General features: G+C 41.8%; 1 protein-coding gene across 1 annotated transcript in view; it reads right to left on the reverse strand.

The window, feature by feature from the left end:
- Positions 1–5,447: 5,447 nt before the first annotated feature.
- LOC121269118 (deoxyribonuclease-1-like) overlaps positions 5,448–18,882 on the reverse strand; it is a 39,066-nt gene continuing 25,631 nt past the window's right edge. The window contains exons 7-11 of the mRNA XM_041173589.1: positions 15,321–15,478; positions 13,981–14,077; positions 13,729–13,780; positions 8,154–8,354; positions 5,448–5,550 (exon numbers count right to left, since the gene is read on the reverse strand). Of these exons, the coding sequence (XP_041029523.1) occupies positions 5,540–5,550; positions 8,154–8,354; positions 13,729–13,780; positions 13,981–14,077; positions 15,321–15,478 (519 nt within the window). The 3' untranslated portion in view covers positions 5,448–5,539. The remainder of the gene's footprint in view (positions 5,551–8,153; positions 8,355–13,728; positions 13,781–13,980; positions 14,078–15,320; positions 15,479–18,882) is intronic.

Genomic DNA, 18,882 nt, shown 5'->3' on the forward strand with positions numbered 1-18,882 from the left:
GATCAAATTGAGGCCATTCTCTGCTAAACTTCATAATCAAAGACAAGAGATAGTATGGTAATAGAGCAATGACATGTTTGGAAGCTTACTTTAGGAGCTAAGTCTTGTTTTACATGTTGATTGATGCAGTTTAACAGATGGTGTTATATTTTGATTGTGGTCAGATGCCAATCACATCTTCAGGGAAATTTCAAGCTACTGCCACCTGGTGTCTAAACATATAAAGGACATGAACAATTTGATTCCTTGAGTTCTCCAAATAAATTGTCGATCTTCCAAAATAAAAACAAGTCTATATAATTCAAAGATCTTCTAGTTGTCTTCAGTCTTCTATTACTCACATCTTTCTAAGGGTACTTAGTAGGGACACAATGAGTAGACACCGCAATAAATCACTTTTGGAGTCTGTATGACCAAGATTATGCTAAGAATCTTTTTTTAAAGCTACTTCCTGTAAAGGATCTAGTTGCCCTTTGTAGAATTGATTGCAGTTTTATTTTACATTTTGTGCTGTTTTGTATCTTGCTATGTCTTGGTGCTTCAAAATACGCTTTCGCTTATAAGTGAACTGAACAAGTAACTTAGTTTAGACACAGTAACCTGACGGCATGATATTTTGTCACCTTTTAAGTAATGAACAATGCAGTGTGTATCCCAGTAAATTATTTAGCATGACTGTGGGCTAATTAGTAATCCTGAGCTGTGCTAACCCACATTCAGAAGAGTACAAAATAGTTTGCTGTGTTTAAGAGGCTCTGCCTGCTTGCACAGAATGTAGTGCAGCTGAGAACAGAGGAAAGGTTATTGAGGCCCCAGGGGTGAAATCATGAACTGCAACAACATCTAATATTTAAAATTATTTACTACAGTCGGAATTTTCCCTGAATTGCACTAAGTGCAGTGGCGGGTGTAAAAAAAAAGACATTTCTCCTGTCGGCCGCAAGGGCAAATTTTTGCATCGTATTGTCGCTTCCTGCCACATTAATTATGCAGGCATAGGAAATACGCCGTTTCACTAGTGCGTGGCCTCTGAATCACCCACCATGTCATTACCTCACTGTTTCCTCACTCTGGGTGCCATATATAAACTGCAACTGCACACACAGCTCTTAATGCTTGCAGTCCAGGACTGCTCCAGTGAAGACACGGCCTCGAAAGCCAGGAAGAGTTCAGTGACCTGTCGCCGGAATGCCTTTTGGATGTCCTGTATACATGCTCTGGCCACAGGAGGTTCAGCAATCTCACCAAATCTGGCTTGGGAGGCGGCGACAATGGTGTTCAGTGCCAATGCTGCACAGATGAGGTTGGCCATCCAGTGCAGAATGATCTCATCCATGCCCTCAAGGTAATGCAACCATCTCATCACTCTAAATGATGGCAGGCGTCATCAACCGTGCTATCAAGCGGCACTTGCTTAGCAATAGCCTGCTCACTGATGTCAGTTTGGGTTCCGCCAGGGCCACTTAGCTTCTGACTTCGTTACAGCCTTAGTTTAAACAAGGACAAAAGAGTTCAATTCCAGAGGTGAGGCGAGAGTGACTGTCCTTGATATCAAGGTAGCATTTGACAGAGTGTGGCATCAAGGAACCCTAGCAAAACGGCAGTCAGTGGGATTCAGGGGGAAAATTCTCCACTGGTTGGTGTCATATCTAGCACAAAGGAAGATGGTTGTGATTGTTGGAGGTCAGTTATCTCAGCTCCAGGACATCACTGCAGGAGTTCCTCAGGGTAGTGTCCTCGGCCCAACCATCTTCAGCTGCTTCATCAATGACTTTCCTTCCATCATAAGGTCAGAAGGGGGAATGTTCGCTGATAATTGCACAATGTTCAGCACCATTTGCAACTCTTCAGATACTGAAGCAGTCCATGTCCAAACGCAACAAGACCTGGACAATATCCAGCCGGGGGCTGACAAATGGCAAGTAACATTCACGCCTCACAAATGTCAGGCAATGACCATCTCCAACAAGAGAGAATCTAACCATCGTCGCTTGACATACAATCACATTACCATCACTGAATCCCCCACTATCAACATCCTGGGAGTCACCATTGATCAGAAACTGAACTGGACTAGTGATATAAATACTCTGGCTACAAGAGCAGGTCAGATGCTAGGAATCCTGTGGTGAGTAGCTCGCCCCATGATTTCCCAAACCCTGTCCGCCATCTACAAGGCAAAAGTCAGGAGTGTGATGGAATGTTCCCTACTTGCCTGGATGAGTGCAGTTCCAACAACACTCAAGAAGCTTGACACCATCCAGGACAAAACAATCCATTTGATTGGCACCACATCTACAAACATTCACTCTCTCAAAAGTTGTTTCCATCTACAAGATGCCCTGCACGAACTTACCAAGGCTCCTTAGACAGCATCTTCCAAACCCACAACCACTACCATCTGGAAGGACAAGGGCAGCAGACACCTGGGAACGCCAGCTCCTGAAAATTCCCCTCCAAGCCACACACCATCCTGACCCAGAATTATATCGCCGTTCCTTCACTGTCACTGGGTCAAAAATTTGGAACTCACTCCCTAACAGCACTGTGGGTACATCTAAACCACATGGACTGCAGTGGTTCAAGAAGGTAGCTCACCACCACCTTGTCAAGGGCAATTAGGAATGGGCAATAAATGCTGGTCTAGCCAGTGATGCCCACATCCTGTGAATGAATAGAAAAAACTCACAAAGCCATCTCACATTCATTGGCATCTCACCCATTGCCAGCTCAAGGGCCATCATCACTCACTCTCTCACATATCTCCATCTAGCCTCACCTCCTCTGGAGACAGCCTGCTCATCTCTCACCATCTTGAGGCCACTTGCACAGATCAACACATGCCCCACACATAACATGGGATAACCCCCCCTTTCCCAAGCAAGCTCTAGTCCTGTAGCCATTGAAAAGCCACCCCCATCTTACTGCTGGTCTGGTAAATAGAGACCTGCCCATGAGCCCCCCTAAAAGTGATGTGTTGCTGCCTGCGAAGCCTGATGCTGATGACCACGTGGGCCGCCTGAAGCAAGGTAGGCAAATGAACCTTGAAATCTTGAGCGAAGTGCAAGTCCCCAGGTGCACATTGCTTATGTATGGTTGTGAAACACATTGGTGTGCAATCATGCCAATGTGAGCTCATGGTCCAGCGTAGGGGGGTGATTCCTACGAGCAGGGCTTATAACGAGATGCTAAAGTATTGAAATTATGTTTCCAAGGTGTGGCAGCAGGAAACGGAGCCCACCATTGAGGGGTGGAGCGGATGATCGCAAACTGGTTTCACGGTGAGGTGAAACCGATTTTTGCGAACTCCTGATATTTTCCGCTCCTGCCTGCTATGACGCCGGCTGCAAACAGGAGCAGAAAATCCTGGCCTATGTGTTATTATATTGATGATAGCAGTTACAAAGGGGATATCTGGAACTGCTGTGATAATATTTTTTCTTATGCAAGTTAAAGACCCAAATAAGTAACATGAGAAACTGAACATTTTAACTGATTCATATTAAGATAACATTTAAAGATGAAATTCCTGAGAGAAATCCTAGAATCATAGGGTGCTACAACACAGAAGGAGGCTATTCAGCCACCACCGGCTCTTTGAAAGAGCTATCGAATTAATTCTACTTCCCTGCTCTTTCCTGTAACCCTGTCTTTTTTTTAAAACTTAATTCAAGTTTTTATCCAATTCTCTTTTGATACTTACTAATAAATCTGCCACCCTTTCAGGTAGTGCATTCCAGATCATAACAACTCACTACGCAAAAATCCTTGTCATAAGCATCCCTTTTTCATTTCATTTTGATCTCTATTGTCATCCAGGGAACTCTAGCGTTGGATGCCATTTTCTCCCCCTTGTGGGAGTGTACGTATTCTGTCCTGAACTATTTCCTTGAAGGAAGTCTTCTATTGTTCAATTACTGTTTTGCCCATCAATCTTTGATTCCACTCCACCTGAGCCAAATGCCTTTTCAACTCACTGAAGTTTCCTCCTCTAGTTAAGTAATTTTGCGCATTATTTTTACTGATATTTTTCAATAACTATTCCAAACCTGATGACCTTATAATCAGCATTTCCCAAATCCTCTTCTACACTCCATTTCCCCAATGTCATTCCCCAGAACTACATCCAGCACTGCTTCCTTCCTTCCTGCACTTTAGACACTTTGGGCTGTTATCAGTTTAACATTTGGAAGTAGCTGCTCATAAAATGATGGTTTGGCACATTTCCTCCAGTAATATCTTGCAGAGTTGTGTGGTGCTCACTCCAAAAGATCATGTGCAGAGATTCAGGTTCAGCCAAGACTTTGTTTATGCAAATTATGCCTTATATCTTTTTGTCTCATTTTATTGCTGTTTATTATCAATCAGCCAACCAGAAATGTTTTCATTCTCCCAGGGAATGGTGTACTTGAGTAAGCTGTTATCTGGATTTACTGGTGCAGAAATGATCTCAAAAGCAAAGTGTACCCAGGACAATATTGGATCATTATGCTGGTTAGGTGCCTAGATGTTAATCAGCCTCCAAGAAACAGCTTCAGGACTCATTCAGCTGTAAATTGTATTTAGCTGCAAGGAGTGGACATTTGTTTCTGTAAAGTGGGAGTAGGGGGAATAATTCAGTGAGTTGAGATGATGGAATTCAGGAATAGGTGCTGTGAGCTAATGATGTCTTTCAGTGGTGAATGATTTAATATCATTTGCTTGCTTGTTAGAATTCAGGGCCAATATAATGTGCCACATAATTTTAACTCAGGCTCTGTTTAATTCTAAGAACCGCAGCCCACTCATAAGTCAAGGTCAAATTTTAAAGGATTAATCTGCCTTTGTTATAATTAATGGCAATGATTAAATAGATACAGAAATAAGTGAAACACTTTTTGTTCGTACTGCATTAATTAATCTCAACCTGACTCAGGCTGGGAGTGTCAGTTCTGTTGAAGGGTCATGAGGACTTGAAACGTCAACTCTTTTCTTCTCCACCGATACTGCCAGACCTGCTGAGTTTTTCCAGGTAATTCTGTTTTTGTTTGGGAGTGTTACAATTGGCTTCAACCAAAAGATTGAAAGATTTCTGCTTCTTACTGCTATCCAACAATTCCTGCTGGAAAGTTCATACTGGGTACTTGGCAAGTAGCTGTTGACACTCATTTGTTTAGGCTGGTAAATGGGGAATGATAAAGGGATCAGTTTCTCTAAAATATACCTGAAGATGTAGCAGCCCCTTTAAGATTGCAAGGGGAGCTCTATATATACATGGCACTTTGAAAATGTTGCCCACCTGGCAGATTTTGGATCCAGGTGGTTCCCAGGTGTTCATGTCTGATTATGTTGCTTAGAAGGTGGAATTTGATCCTTCTGTTCTCTGGTACATGTGCCAATTTTCTTTTCTGGCTTCATGTATTCTGGTGATAAGCTTATTTGTTTAATGAAATTGACACACACCCAAATTGCAATTATCAGTTTTATCCTCTGTTTCTGGAATTCATTCAATATTTTTTTTATTAGACTTTCATGGCTGCTGGTAACTTTCTCACCATCATTACATGGGACCTGGAAGAAAAAGAAATCATTCATAATCCAGAAGGTAAGATAATTGGTCAGGCTTCCTTGAAAACCTGCACATTAGTAATGGTGCATCTATAGTGTATTCCATTAATACAGCGCAGGTTTACCAGAAAAGTTTGCTCTAAGTGACTCACGCCATTACAAATGCCAAACCAGAATTTCTTGAACTCTCTACACCACTCCTCTATGAACCTTGCCAAACAGGCAGTCCTATTCTCGTAGCTCCACCCCTATCATCTTTGCTTCTTTGGTTATGCTGTCAATGAGACTGAATGGAAATGATGCTGGTGACCTGGCAGCAGTGTGGTTGATATTAAAAGAGGATCTGCATTTCAGTATCCCCTTTCATGACCTCAGAGCACCCTAAAGTGCCTTACAGCTAATGATATACTTTTGAAGGGTAGTCGCTATTATAATGTAAGAAAGGAAGACAACTTCATTGGGGAACTTCAATCGGCTTGAAGAGGCCTTAGTTAGTTATAAATGATCTTAATAAAAATTATACTTATTAGAATACTCTTCAATTAAAATATTGAGATGTGCAGATCCAGCCAGATATCTTGCAGTTGAAGACAGTGTCCAACGCAAAGCAGAATTTTTAACCTTTGCAACAATATAACTTCATTCTTTAATGTGGTTGTTTTATCTTGATGGTCAATCCGCTCTGTTTTGAAATATATAATTTGAAATGAGTTTGTAGGTCTCCTTGCTCTTTCCTAATTGCTCTTTTTAATCAGACTTTTGGCGTGCACAAGGATCAATGGTCAATCTACTTCGACTCAGAGGATAATCTTTTCATCCATCCCCCTATAATCAGATATGATTTTACATTTAACTTAGAGAAACACCAAATAGTTGATGTAATACATATGGTATCTGTACTTCACCGCGCTGGAGATTTACCACATCTTTTTACCCATTAACCTTACGGGGTCAATACATTGGTCATTGATTGCACCAGTTGCAAATTTCCATTATCTTCACTGTGGCATGTCCTAATAATTCCTCTGGAAAATTTGGGGGTAAATTTTCCATTGGAAGGTCAGAAACACAAAGACCTAATGTCAGGTGTTTGACACCAAGTTCATCATTCCAGGAAATTCCTGGTCAATATATCTCTAAAGATGTAGCTCTGCCAATACAGGATAATCCAGTGGGGTCAAGTGCATGCTAATAATGGGAGACCAGCTGATTTTATGTCCAGGGTTGGCCATTTAGAAATGTTTTGTAATGTTCTTCCAGATATTTTATGAATAAAGTATATTTTTCAAAAACAAAAGGTTTCCTGATAACTCAAAACATTTACATAAAGGGCTGAATTTTTGTTTGTCGGTCCTGATCCCACTGTCAGGAGGAAATACAATTCGGGAACTCACACATGCTGGTGTCAGGTACCAGAGGGCAATTTTTAAGGAGGTGTCCAATTAAATAGATGCTTCTGGGAGCCCTGTCCAATCAAAGACAGAGGGTGGATTCCCAAGGCCAACAGAAGGCTCTCCAGCACTGACACATGGGGAACCCCACCATCGGATGTGGGAGCTGCCAATGTAGGTAGGAGAAGAAAAGTACATCTCAAGAAGGAGAGGCCTTCTGAAGACTTTTTAAAAACTTGAAAAATAAAAAGAGGCTGGAGCTGCCAGGCTGTCATCATGGAGGTGGAATTCCTCCATAGGGTGGCCTGTGGCTACAGACATGACCATCTTGCAATTGTGGCCAGGGCAGGGTGTAGTAAGTTTAAAAATAATAAGTAGATTGCTGGCTCCCTGGTTCGCCACCTGAAGACCACCCCCATTCAGCAGCTGGGATTCAGCCTTAACGGAGAACCCAACTACTGACTGATAAATTCCAGTTACCATCTGTACAATGACCTTAATAGACCTATTAAGGGACTTATTTGCCTACCCACCACTTGTGAGTGGGCAGTCATCCCCTCCAACCAGGGTCTTAAAAAAAATGGCCCCAAGGCAGAACCATGCTGGCAAACTGTCATGCCGTTTGGTGACACGGAATTATGAGCCTATTCAAACTTTGTCTCACTGCTGTGGATGTATAAAAAATCTGGCCTAAATATTGGCCTCATGGTTCTTGTCTGCACTGAATATCCCCCTGTAGTTTTTGTGACCACAATTGCAAACAGCACTCAAAAATGTGTGCTGACCTGGCTGTGGTAAAGTTTGATTAACACTTTGATTTTTACTGCTTTGCTGCAAAGTTTAATATTCTGTAGGCTTGTTGATTGCTATTCTACTGTGGTTTGAAAGTGAAATCCACAAAGGCTTCTTGGACTCTCTCAACTTCATTATTAGTTAGTTGAAGATGTGCCTCTGATTTAATTGCCCAGCCTATGTTGGTATCAACTGCAAACAATTGTTTGATATCAATTATTCTTGTTTGGAATGTGATACTCCTGCAGAATGTAGGTCAGACAGATGATATCTAGTATGTTCATGTTTTGATCGAAACTTTGCCACCTGCTTGCTTCCCAAACAACCAGCTGACCCAAAAGACACAAATTTATAGCCAACTTCTATTAGAAGACGTTGAACAATTTCTGGATAGATTCACAAACAGGCCGTGCCATCACAAACCTTTGCAATAATTTCCATAGTCAGCACAGCAACTGTTATGGTTGGAACAGTTTACAGTGCAGCTGCATGGTAAATTAGGTGAATATGCACCGCATCGTCCAGCACAGGAAGTTAAATCTACACCTTTGCAGCTGCATGGACCACCACTCCTTCCACCATCGATGCCAATTCTTGGCCCATATTTTGCATCAACAGTGTTAGCTACACAAGAAGAGAGAACTAGATAAAGCAAGAGAAATCTCCATTCTGATAACTGCAAGAACTAGTTTGCAGCACACATAGTGTACATTTTAATTAATTGCAAACTCATTTTCAAACAATATTGTTCAAAAAATGACTATTTTTATATGTATATATATTTACTGCTCATACTGCCTCAAATAATGGTGCCACACATTCCAATACAAATTACTTTCAGAAATTATCAATCAATTGTTTTAATTCAAGTGTGTATTAAATATATACCTGGCTTATTATATATGTCAGGGCCGAGCATCAGGTAAATTCATGGTTGTTGGAGGTAGAGATCAGGGGCAGGGAGGGAGGTGTGGCAGGGAATGGACAATGGGTAGAATGTGGTTGGAGGTGATAAGGGTGCCAGTGATGGGAAGGATGTCAGGAGGAGGTCAGGTGGGGTTCAGTGATGAAAGGTGGTGTCGCGGGAGATCATTGAGTTGGGGTGATGTTCATAGATAATCTTGTGAGTCTGGGGCAAACACGTTTGCTGCTGCTGTCCCACAAGCCGTGCTGTAAAAACACTTACCTGATGGATGCAGCCTTTCTCACCAGTTGGTTTCCTGATGCTTGGAAACCCAGCTGACATGAGTCAAAAATTTAAACCCTGTAAAAATAGAAGCATGCAGCCTCCTTAAAAAGTTTCAGCAATCAACCCATCTCCAAAGAGCAGATTGGCTTGCCTGCCTTTTTAAAAATTCATTCACGGGATGTGGGCTTTGCTGACTGGGCCAGCATTTACTGCCCACCCCTAGTTGCCCTTGAGAAGGTGGTGGTAAGCTGCCTTCTTGAACCACTGCAGTCCATGTGGATTAGGTGCACCCACAGTGCTGTTAGGAAGGAATTCCCAGCAACAGTGAAGGAACAGCGATATATTTCTACGTCAGGTGAGTGACTTGGAGGGGAACTTCCAGGTGGTGGTGTTCCCATCTATCTGTTGCCCTTTTCCTTTTGGATGGTAGTGGCCATCAGGACCTGGTGACTTGCCTGCCTTTAATCCCATTAATTTGTCAAATACTTTGTCCCTGTGATAGAGAATGTTACAAGATCTTTCCTCCCATTAGTTCCTTGTTTATCTGTTATCTTTAGGATGTTTATAGTGCCCTCTACCATGAAAACCAATGCAAAATATTGGTTTAAGTTATCTGTCATTTCCCTGTTGTCCATTATCAATTCTCCAGATGCATCCTCCAAAGGTCTCATGCTCACTCCCTTTCTTTTTATATACCGGTAGAAGCTCTTGCTGTTTGTTTTTCTATTTCTTGCCAATTTACTTTCATAATCAATGTTCTCCCTCTTTATTAACTTTTTAGTCATCCGCTGCTGGTTCCTTAAAAAAAAATCCCAATTCTCTGGCCTACCACATATTTTTGTCACTTTGTATACCTTAGTTTTTGATTGGACACTCTCCTTGACCGCCTTTGTTAACCATGGGTGGTTCATCCTTCTCATCGAGTCCTTTTTGACTGGGATAAATTTTTGCTGAGCTTTATGAAATATATGCCTAAACGTCTGCCATGCTCATCCACTGACCTTCCCCTTAGTCTATTTTCCCAGCCTACTTTAGACAACTCTTTCTTCATGCCTCTGTAATTGCTCTTATTTAAGTTGAGGACACAGGTTTGAGACCCAAATTGCTTGCCCTCAAACTGAATTTGAAATTCTACCATGTTATGATCATTACCCCCTAGAGGATCCTTAACTATGAGACCTCTTATTTATCCTACCTCATTACACATTACTATATCTAAAATAGCCGGTTCCTGGATAGGTTCTGTAATGTATTGCTCTAAGAAACAATCCCTGATGGACTCTACAAATTTATCTTCCATGTTTGTCCAGTCACTATGCAGATTAAAATCACCCATGAAAATTGTGATGCCCTTCTTGCATGCCTCCATAATTTCATGATTTATACTTTGTCCTACTTTTCGGGGGCCAATAGACAACTCCCACCCATGACTTCTTCCCTTTGCTATCCCTTATTTCCACCCAAACTGATTCCACATCACGATCTATTGCATCTGTATCACTACTCACCATCGCACTGATAACTTCTTTTGTTAACAAAGCTACCCCACCTCCTTTTCCTTTTTGCCTATTTTTCCGGAATATTGAATATCCTTGAATATTGAGTTCCCGGTCTTGGTCACCTGCAACCACATCTCTGTAATAGCTATCAAGTCATATTCATTTATTTCTATTTATGTCATCAACTCATCTATCTTGTTACAAATGCTGCATGAATTCAGATAAAGAGCCTTAAGATTTGACTTTTTTTTACCATTTATTACTCATTTGGGTTCTAATTTCTGCTGCACTCTTCTATTTATGTTTTCTGCCCCTTCCTGTCACACTTTGATTATCGTTCGCATCTTCACTATGCTGTACCTCTGTTCTCTTGTTTCTTTTTGATTTTTTAAACTTCCCTGCAAGTGAACTCTACCCCCCCCCCCCACTAATTAGTTTAAGGTCCTATCTACAACACTAGTTATGATTTGCCAGGAGACTGGTCCCAGCATGATGAAAATGAAGCCCATCCCAATGGAACAGCTCTCTCCTTCCCCAGTACCAGTGCCAATGCCCCTTGAATTGGAACCCATTTCTCCCACACCAATCTTTGAGCCATGCATTTACCTCTCTAATCTTATATACCCTAAGCCAATTTGCACGTGGCTCAGGTAGTAATCCGGAGATTATTACCTTTGTGGTTCTGCTTTTTAATTTAGCCCCGAGCTGCTCGTAGTCCCTCAGCAAAGTCTCTTTCCTAGTCCTACCTATGTTGTTGGTACCTATGTGGACCAAGACAACTGGATCCTTCCGCTCCCACTCCAAGTTCCTCTCCAGCCCAGGAGAGATGTCCTAGCCTTTGGGACTCTCTGTCCTTGCTGCAGAGAACAACATCTATTCCCCTAACTATGCTACCCCCTATTACTACTACATTTCTCTTTTCACCCCCCACTTGAATGGCACTCTGTACCACAGTGCTGTAGTCAGTTCACTCATCCTCCCTGCAGTCTGTGCTCTCGTCCACACTGGGAGCAAGAACTTCATCCCTATTGGACAAGGGGACTGGTTGAGGTTCCCCAAAAGCCAAGCTCTGGATCCCCATACCTGCCTCACTCACAGTCACACGCTCCTGTCCCTGACCACAATCCAAATTTGATGTAATTAATCTAAGGGGTATGACTGTCTCCTGGAACACAGTGTCCAGGTAACTCTCCCCCCTCCCTGATGTGTCGCAGTGTCTGCAACTCAGACTCCAGCTCATCAACTCTGAGCCGAAGTTCCTCAAGCAGCCAACACTTGCTGCAAATGTGGTCACCATGGATCGCACCAGTGTCCATCAGCCCCACATACTATGGCTGCAACACATTGCCTGCCCAGCCTATCTCTATTCTATTTAATTAATTAATTTGGGTGTTAAATATTTCAAACTTGAATTTCTTAATTGTACCCTTCAGCTGTAATAATGTCTTCTGATTTAGGCCACTTGGCCAGTCTAAAGGGACATGGAAGACATACCCGCCAATCACCTACCTGTTTTCCTATAGGCCAGACCAGGTAAGGACAACAGATTTCCTTCCCTAAAGAACATTAGTCCTGCATTTACCAGGCATTAATGGATTGGGCTTCATTTGAACCATCTGGGACCAGTATCCTGGTGAATCACATAACGAGGGTTGTAGATAGGATTTTAAACTAATTGGAGTGGGGGGGGGTTTCAATTGAAGGGAAGTTTAAATGCATTTAGTCCTTCCCTGAAGGACATCAGTGAACCAGATGGGTTTTTACAACAATTGACATTTGTGGTTATCATTAGGCTTTTAATTCCAGATTTTTATTAAATTTTATTGTCTGCTGTAGCAGGATTTGAACCCAGTTCCCCAAAGCATTACCTTGGGTACCTAATCAAGCAACAATACCATTACACCATCACTTCTTGTCCTGTCTCCATTAAAACCGGAAGTGGTTGAGTTTGTGGCAGATTGGGTTCCTGTTTCAGATTTTTACCTATTTAAACAACTACCCATCCCAAACTCTTCCATTTTGGGGGTTAAAATTTCCCCCAGGTCTCTATTGTTGACCACTTTTAATCAGCTTAGTTAAGTTTAAAGATTTCTACTGAACAGTTAGATAATATAAGGATAGAACTGAATATTTGTGCAGCCTGCTGCCAGCAGTCCCCATTGCCTGAAAATTGTCTGCCTCTGGCCTTTGGTATTCATCTGGTAAAGGCTGTTGATACTTCAATGTCTTGATGCTTGTTGTCAGAATAACTCAATGCATCTAGTCATATCATATCAATTCATAATGCAGCACAAGCTTCTACTGATCTTATCAACCTGAAAACTAATTTCTTAAATAGTTCAACTACTCTATTGCAAACCTGCAAAATTGAGACTATCACTGAAACTGAGATACTTGGTGGTTTCAAACTGGTAGCATAGTGGTTATGTTATTGAATTAGTAATCCAGAGATCTGAACTAAAGATCCCAAGACATCAATTCAAATCCCAATATGTGAGCTTGGGAATTTAAATTCAACTAATTAAATAAATCTGGAATAAGAAGCTAGTATTAGTAACAGAGACCATGAAACAACCGAATTGTTGTAAAATTCTATTTGGTATACTGATGTCCTTTAGGGAAGGAAATCTGCCGTCCTTATCTGGTCTGGCCTACACATGACTCTAGACACACCGCAATGTGATTGACTCTTAATTGCCCTCTGCAATGGTCAAGAGGGTGATTACAGATTGGCAATGAATGCTGACCTTACCAGTGATACCATTTCCCATGAATGAATATTAAAAAAACCTTGGTTTCTCAACAATTTTAAGAGCAAATTCCACCACCATTGTGATTAAATAATAGTGGTAAACAGCCCATATTGTGATTTCTGGATGTGGGCTAATGACAAAGATAGATAGTAGAATGTTGTCTTTCCTTCATTTTATGGTTCATTAAATTTTTCAAGTCAAAGTGTTTTTCAAGAAAAAAATGAAACATGAAAGTAAAACACCGGCCATGCATTTTGCTTTTCTTGGGATGTGTTTGACTGATACTAGGATCAAAGGGAATTATGCCACTTTTTTGTGCTCATTAGAAAAAGTGACAAACCTCACTTACAATTAAGAAAATATCTTAAGAAAACATTGTTTAAAAAGTACCTTAACCACATTATATAAAATTTCATTGATTGGTGATGGTTTTTAAGCTGGTTATTCCTTATTTTTATCAAGATTATATAAACTTAAGTTCCACTATATTACATTGTTTTACAATCAAACAGAGCAGTTTGAATGACCTCAATGAGAGGCAGTGCTTATTTACTTACGATCATCCTCCAGGTCAAGTTCAATGGGGTAATGATCTGACACTTCTCTGACCTGTAATAGAGAATTAAATCTAAAATGTAAGTATATTGTTCAAAAATATGTCAAAAAAGTTCTAATTCTTACATTTAATCAGACTATGAAAAGTAACTACCTCAATGTGTCTCTCCAGTGTATTAGGTAGTTTCAACCTACTGACATTGCGAGTAATTTCTCTTTAACTTAACAAAGACATGCAATTTATTCATTCTTACTGTTTCATAAGGGAGGCCAAAAACACTTTGGAAATTGAAGGCCTTGACTGAGCCAGGAACTATGGTCTTAAGCAATCCTTCCGTGCTCACAACAAACCTAAGAAAAAAAGACTTGTATTTACATAGTGCCTTTCACGATGTCCCAAAGCACTTTACAGCCAGTTAAGTACTATTGAAGCACAGTTGCTATTTTAACATGGGAAACACAGCAGCCAAGTTGTGCACAGCAAGGTCCTACAAACAGCAATGTCATAATCATAGAATCACACAGTGCAGAAGAGGCCCTTCGGCCCATCGAGTCTACACTGACATGAGAGAAACACCTGACCAACCTATCTAATCCCATTTACCAGCACTTGGCCCATAGCCTTGAATGTTATGACGTGCCAAGTGCTCATCCAGGTACTTTTTAAAGGATGTGAGGCAACCCGCCTCCACCACCCTCCCAGGCAGTGCGTTTCAGACCGTCACCACCCTCTGGGTAAAAAAGTTTTTCCTCACATCCCCCCTAAACCTCCTGCCCCTCACCTTGAACTTATGCCCCCCTTGTGACTGACCCTTCAACTAAGGGGAACGGCTGCTCCCTATCCACCCTGTCCATGCCCCTCATAATCTTGTACACCTTGATCAGGTCACCCCTCAGCCTTCTCTGCTCCAATGAAAACAACCCAAGTCTATCCAACCTCTTTTCATAATTTAAATCTTTCATCCCAGGCAACATCCTGGTGAATCTCCTCTGCACCCCCTCCAGTGCAATCACATCCTTCCTGTAATGTGGCAACCAGAACTGCACACAGTACTCCAGCTGTAGGCTCACCAAGGTTCTATACAACTCCAACATGACCCCCCCTATTTTTGTAATCTATGCCTCGATTGATAAAGGCAAGTGTCCCATATGCCTTTTTCACCACCCCACTAACACGCCCCTCCATCTTCAGAGATCTTTGGACACACACGCCAAGGTCCCTTTGTAACATAATGACCAAATAAACTTTTTTTTGTGACATTGATTGAGGGATAAGAATTGGCCAGGACACAGGGGATAATTCCCCTGCTGTTCTTCAAAATAGTGCCAAAGGGTTGTTTATATCTATCCAAGAGTGCAGACTGCACTTCAGTTTAATGTCTCATCTGAGAGATAATATATTTGATACTGGAATGTGGCTTGAACCAACAGCCTTCTGTCTCACAAGCAAGAGCAGCAGCTACTGAGCTATGACTGCTACCATACACAGCACTGTCAAAATTAGAAATGTGACTGGGCTGGATCAGTGAACATATTTTTGAAATGTAAAGTACATGCAATACAAATACTTTCATCTATGAGCACTAAACACTACCTGTCAAAGGCACAGTTTGTGTGTTTACTGACAGTTGTATCTGTCCCATCATCAATCAGCCAATGGAAATTCTTATGTTGACGTAGTCGTATATGGGGCCAATCACTATGCGTCACGTATCTACAATCTGCATTGTAATCTCCAAGTATCAGGATGTTCTGCATCGGAAAGCAAGAGACAACAATTGGAATTAGACTGGAAGCGTCCTGTTTCTCTGAACGATTAACAAAAACAACTGCCACTTGCAACGATATAGCACCTGTAATATAATAAAACATCTCAAGGCACTTCACAGGAGTGTTATAAAAGAAAATTTTAATACTGAGCCATCAAAGACAACACTGGGGCAGATGGTCAAAGGCTAGACCAAAGATTAAGGGGGAAAATCAAAAGACTGAGTGTACTGAACCTCCAAAATACACAACACTTCCTTTCATATGACACAATACAACTTACAAAATTGTTTTAAATAAAATTACTTTTAAGGGTAGGCTATTTGAAATTTTTTAAAAAATCAACAGAGAAGGCTTCACTCTGCATCCAGTTATGTTTTAATTCACCTGGAATTACCTGACATTGGCACTAAATACAACTGCAATTACACTGTGACCAAATAGACCAGAAGGTAAGTAGCCAATAGTTCCACCCAGAAAGGGATGTGCAAACTGTTAGGAACTGAGGTGCTGTAGTGGATGAGAATTCAGAGATCTTGGTCAATAAAATGAATGTATCCAATGTGAACCAACGTGTATCCTGGCTTGATTTTTTAAATAGAATCATGTTTGTTCAAGCACCATGAGGATGAAACTAAGTGAATAATTTTAACATAGCCTGCCCAGATTAGGATGGGATTGGATTGGTTTTACTGTCAGCCCAATTTTACTCGTTATTGACATCATTGGGTGTAGAATGGAAGCCAGCCCCAAACTTTGCTGAGTGTGCAAGGTTAAAATTACCTAAATTTAATGAAGCATTTAGGTGGGGATCCATGATAAAAGGATCCAAAAATCCTTTAGCTTGCTCCACAAGATTAAATGCTGATGATCTCTGTTCCTGACTCCACCAGAGTATCCATGCTCAGGGTTTGTTCATTAGCCTGGCTTTGGCAGGTGCCTATGCCAGACTAGACACCCACTAGAGGAACGACAGAAATGTGGCTCCCAGGCTTTACAAGATGGCTGATCAAAACATGCATTTGCAATACTTATGGGCTCTTTCAGACTGAGCACCCAATGGAGCCCTACTGCCACCACATCCAGATTCCTGAGTGGAATGGAGGTAGAGTCCTGGGAATCCCAGCATAGGAAAGCCCATTGCATGGCCCTGTCTGCTCAGACGTCATGGGCTAGGATTGAGATGGAGAGGAGTTTTGCCTGCTCCTGGCTCTATTGGCTACACTCAATCTTCTGGCTACAATTGTTCCCTTTCCGGCTTCACGGCCACTAGGACTTGATCTGCATTCCCTGATGGGCCAATGAGCTGGAGCATTTTTGGACACTATACAGTATATAATTATTTACTAGTCCAAAAATCTCACATTCTTGAAAAATGGAGCCTCATATTTCTGAAATAATTTTATTTATTAGATGTTAGTTGTCTGGATGAGTGCAGCTCCAACAACATTCAATAAGCTGGACAAAGCAGCCCATTTGATTTGCACCACATCCAATAGCTTAAACTTTCACCCCCTCCACCAGTGTCGCACAGTAGCAGCAGTGTGTATAGTCTACACGATGCATTGCAGGAATTCACCAAGGATCCTTCGACAGCACCTTCCAAACCCACGACCTCTACCACCTTGAAGGACAAGGGCAGCAGATGCATGGGAACATCATCACCTGCAAGTTCTCCTCCAAGCCACACACCATCCTGACTTGGAACTATATCGCTATTTCTTCACTGTTGCTGGGTCAAAATCCTGGAACTCCCTTCCAAACCGCACCTTGGGTGTACTTACACCACATGTATTGCAGTGGTTCAAGAAGGCGGCTCACCATCACCTTCTCAAGGGCAACTAGGGATGGGCAATAACTGCTGGCCAAACCAGCGATCCCTTAAAAATGTTTTAAAAATTAAGTACATTTTGCTGTGCAATGAGAGAAATGGAGAAAGGCAGATTGCCAGTGTACCAGTGTTCTGTTTTGTAGAATGACGTGAGGTGGTTTTTGCCCACAGTTTACCACATGGCAAATTTATGAATTAGGTTAATGTATCAAGAGAGATGATAAGCATGGTTCCAGTAGTGTTACCACAGTTGCAAGGAAAATCAGAGATTAAGTCAAAGTTAAGGCTACCCTTGTATTCTCAAACACAAGTATGGTTGGTCACAATTTGGGACTAGCAGAGGCCTGAGAGGAAATGGGCTGTCTAATGCCCTCAATAGGAGCTTTACATACCACCTAGAGGGGAAACCTACAAAAAATGTATAAGGGAGAACCTTCAGCTTGGAGAGCGGGGGCGGGCCTGCTCACCAAGGCGTAAAACAATTTGGGGTGATGTTGGGTGTGCGTCCGGACATCACCGCGCGTCATTTAGATTTTCAGCTTGGCAGGCACGCAGCAACTGTCAAAGGCCTATTAAGGCCATTTAACTAACAATTGAAATAATTAACAGAGCTGCCCGTCCAACTTTAAGATTGGCGGCCGGCGAAGAGCCCAGGCGGCCTTCGCATTTTTCATGGAACTTCCTCCTCGGGCGGGATGAGGTTTCAGAAATGATTTTAATTTTTCTCAAAAAATTTTTATTGAAATTGATGCACATGTCCCAGCTCAGTTGACAGTTTCACATGAGGGGACATGTCATAAAAATTTTTTCAACACTTCATTGAACTTTTAAAACTTAAAACTAATCTCCTGAGGCACCTCCGTGCCTCAGGGTGATTTCTGTGCTCTTTTGTGGCATGCGCGTGAAAAAGCGCACTCCCGACTCAGGGAACACCTCCCTCCCCAACCCGTGCAGGGAGTGCTCAGCGCTTCCGGGTGCGCGTCACACTGGGCGGGCCTTAATTGGCCCTCCCACGTAAAATGGCGGCGTGGACCCGATTGGGGGTGCTGATCAGGCCCACGCTCGCCCTCGCACAACCCCCCCCAACAGGGGGAGAATTCTACCCAAAATGGGAGTAAGTATTAAAAACAAAATGCATGAAATAATGTAGTTGATAAATGTGATTGATTTGTTTCTAAAATTATATTGATTGCATATAAAAACACTAAAGGCACAAAAGAGATTTAGTAGAATCATACCAAAACTGAGATGTTATGCCTATCAGGAAAGATTGAAATGGTCTGGAACAGAAAAGACTAAGGGAATTATCTTTTTAAGATTTGGAAAGGGTTTGGTAGGGTAGAAATGGAGGACATGTTTCCAATTGTGGGTGGGGTGGGACCAAACTAGGGCCACAACTATAAGATAGTTACTAATAAATACAATAGGTAATTCAGGAGAAACTTCTTTATCCAGAGTGGTTAGAATGTAGAACGCCCCATCACAAGAAGTAGCTATGGCGAATAGTATGGATGCATTTAAGGAGAAGCTGGATAAGAATATGAGGGAGGAAGGAATA

The sequence above is a fragment of the Carcharodon carcharias genome, chromosome 23 (genome assembly GCF_017639515.1).
Source record: "Carcharodon carcharias isolate sCarCar2 chromosome 23, sCarCar2.pri, whole genome shotgun sequence".
Taxonomy (NCBI): domain Eukaryota; kingdom Metazoa; phylum Chordata; class Chondrichthyes; order Lamniformes; family Lamnidae; genus Carcharodon; species Carcharodon carcharias.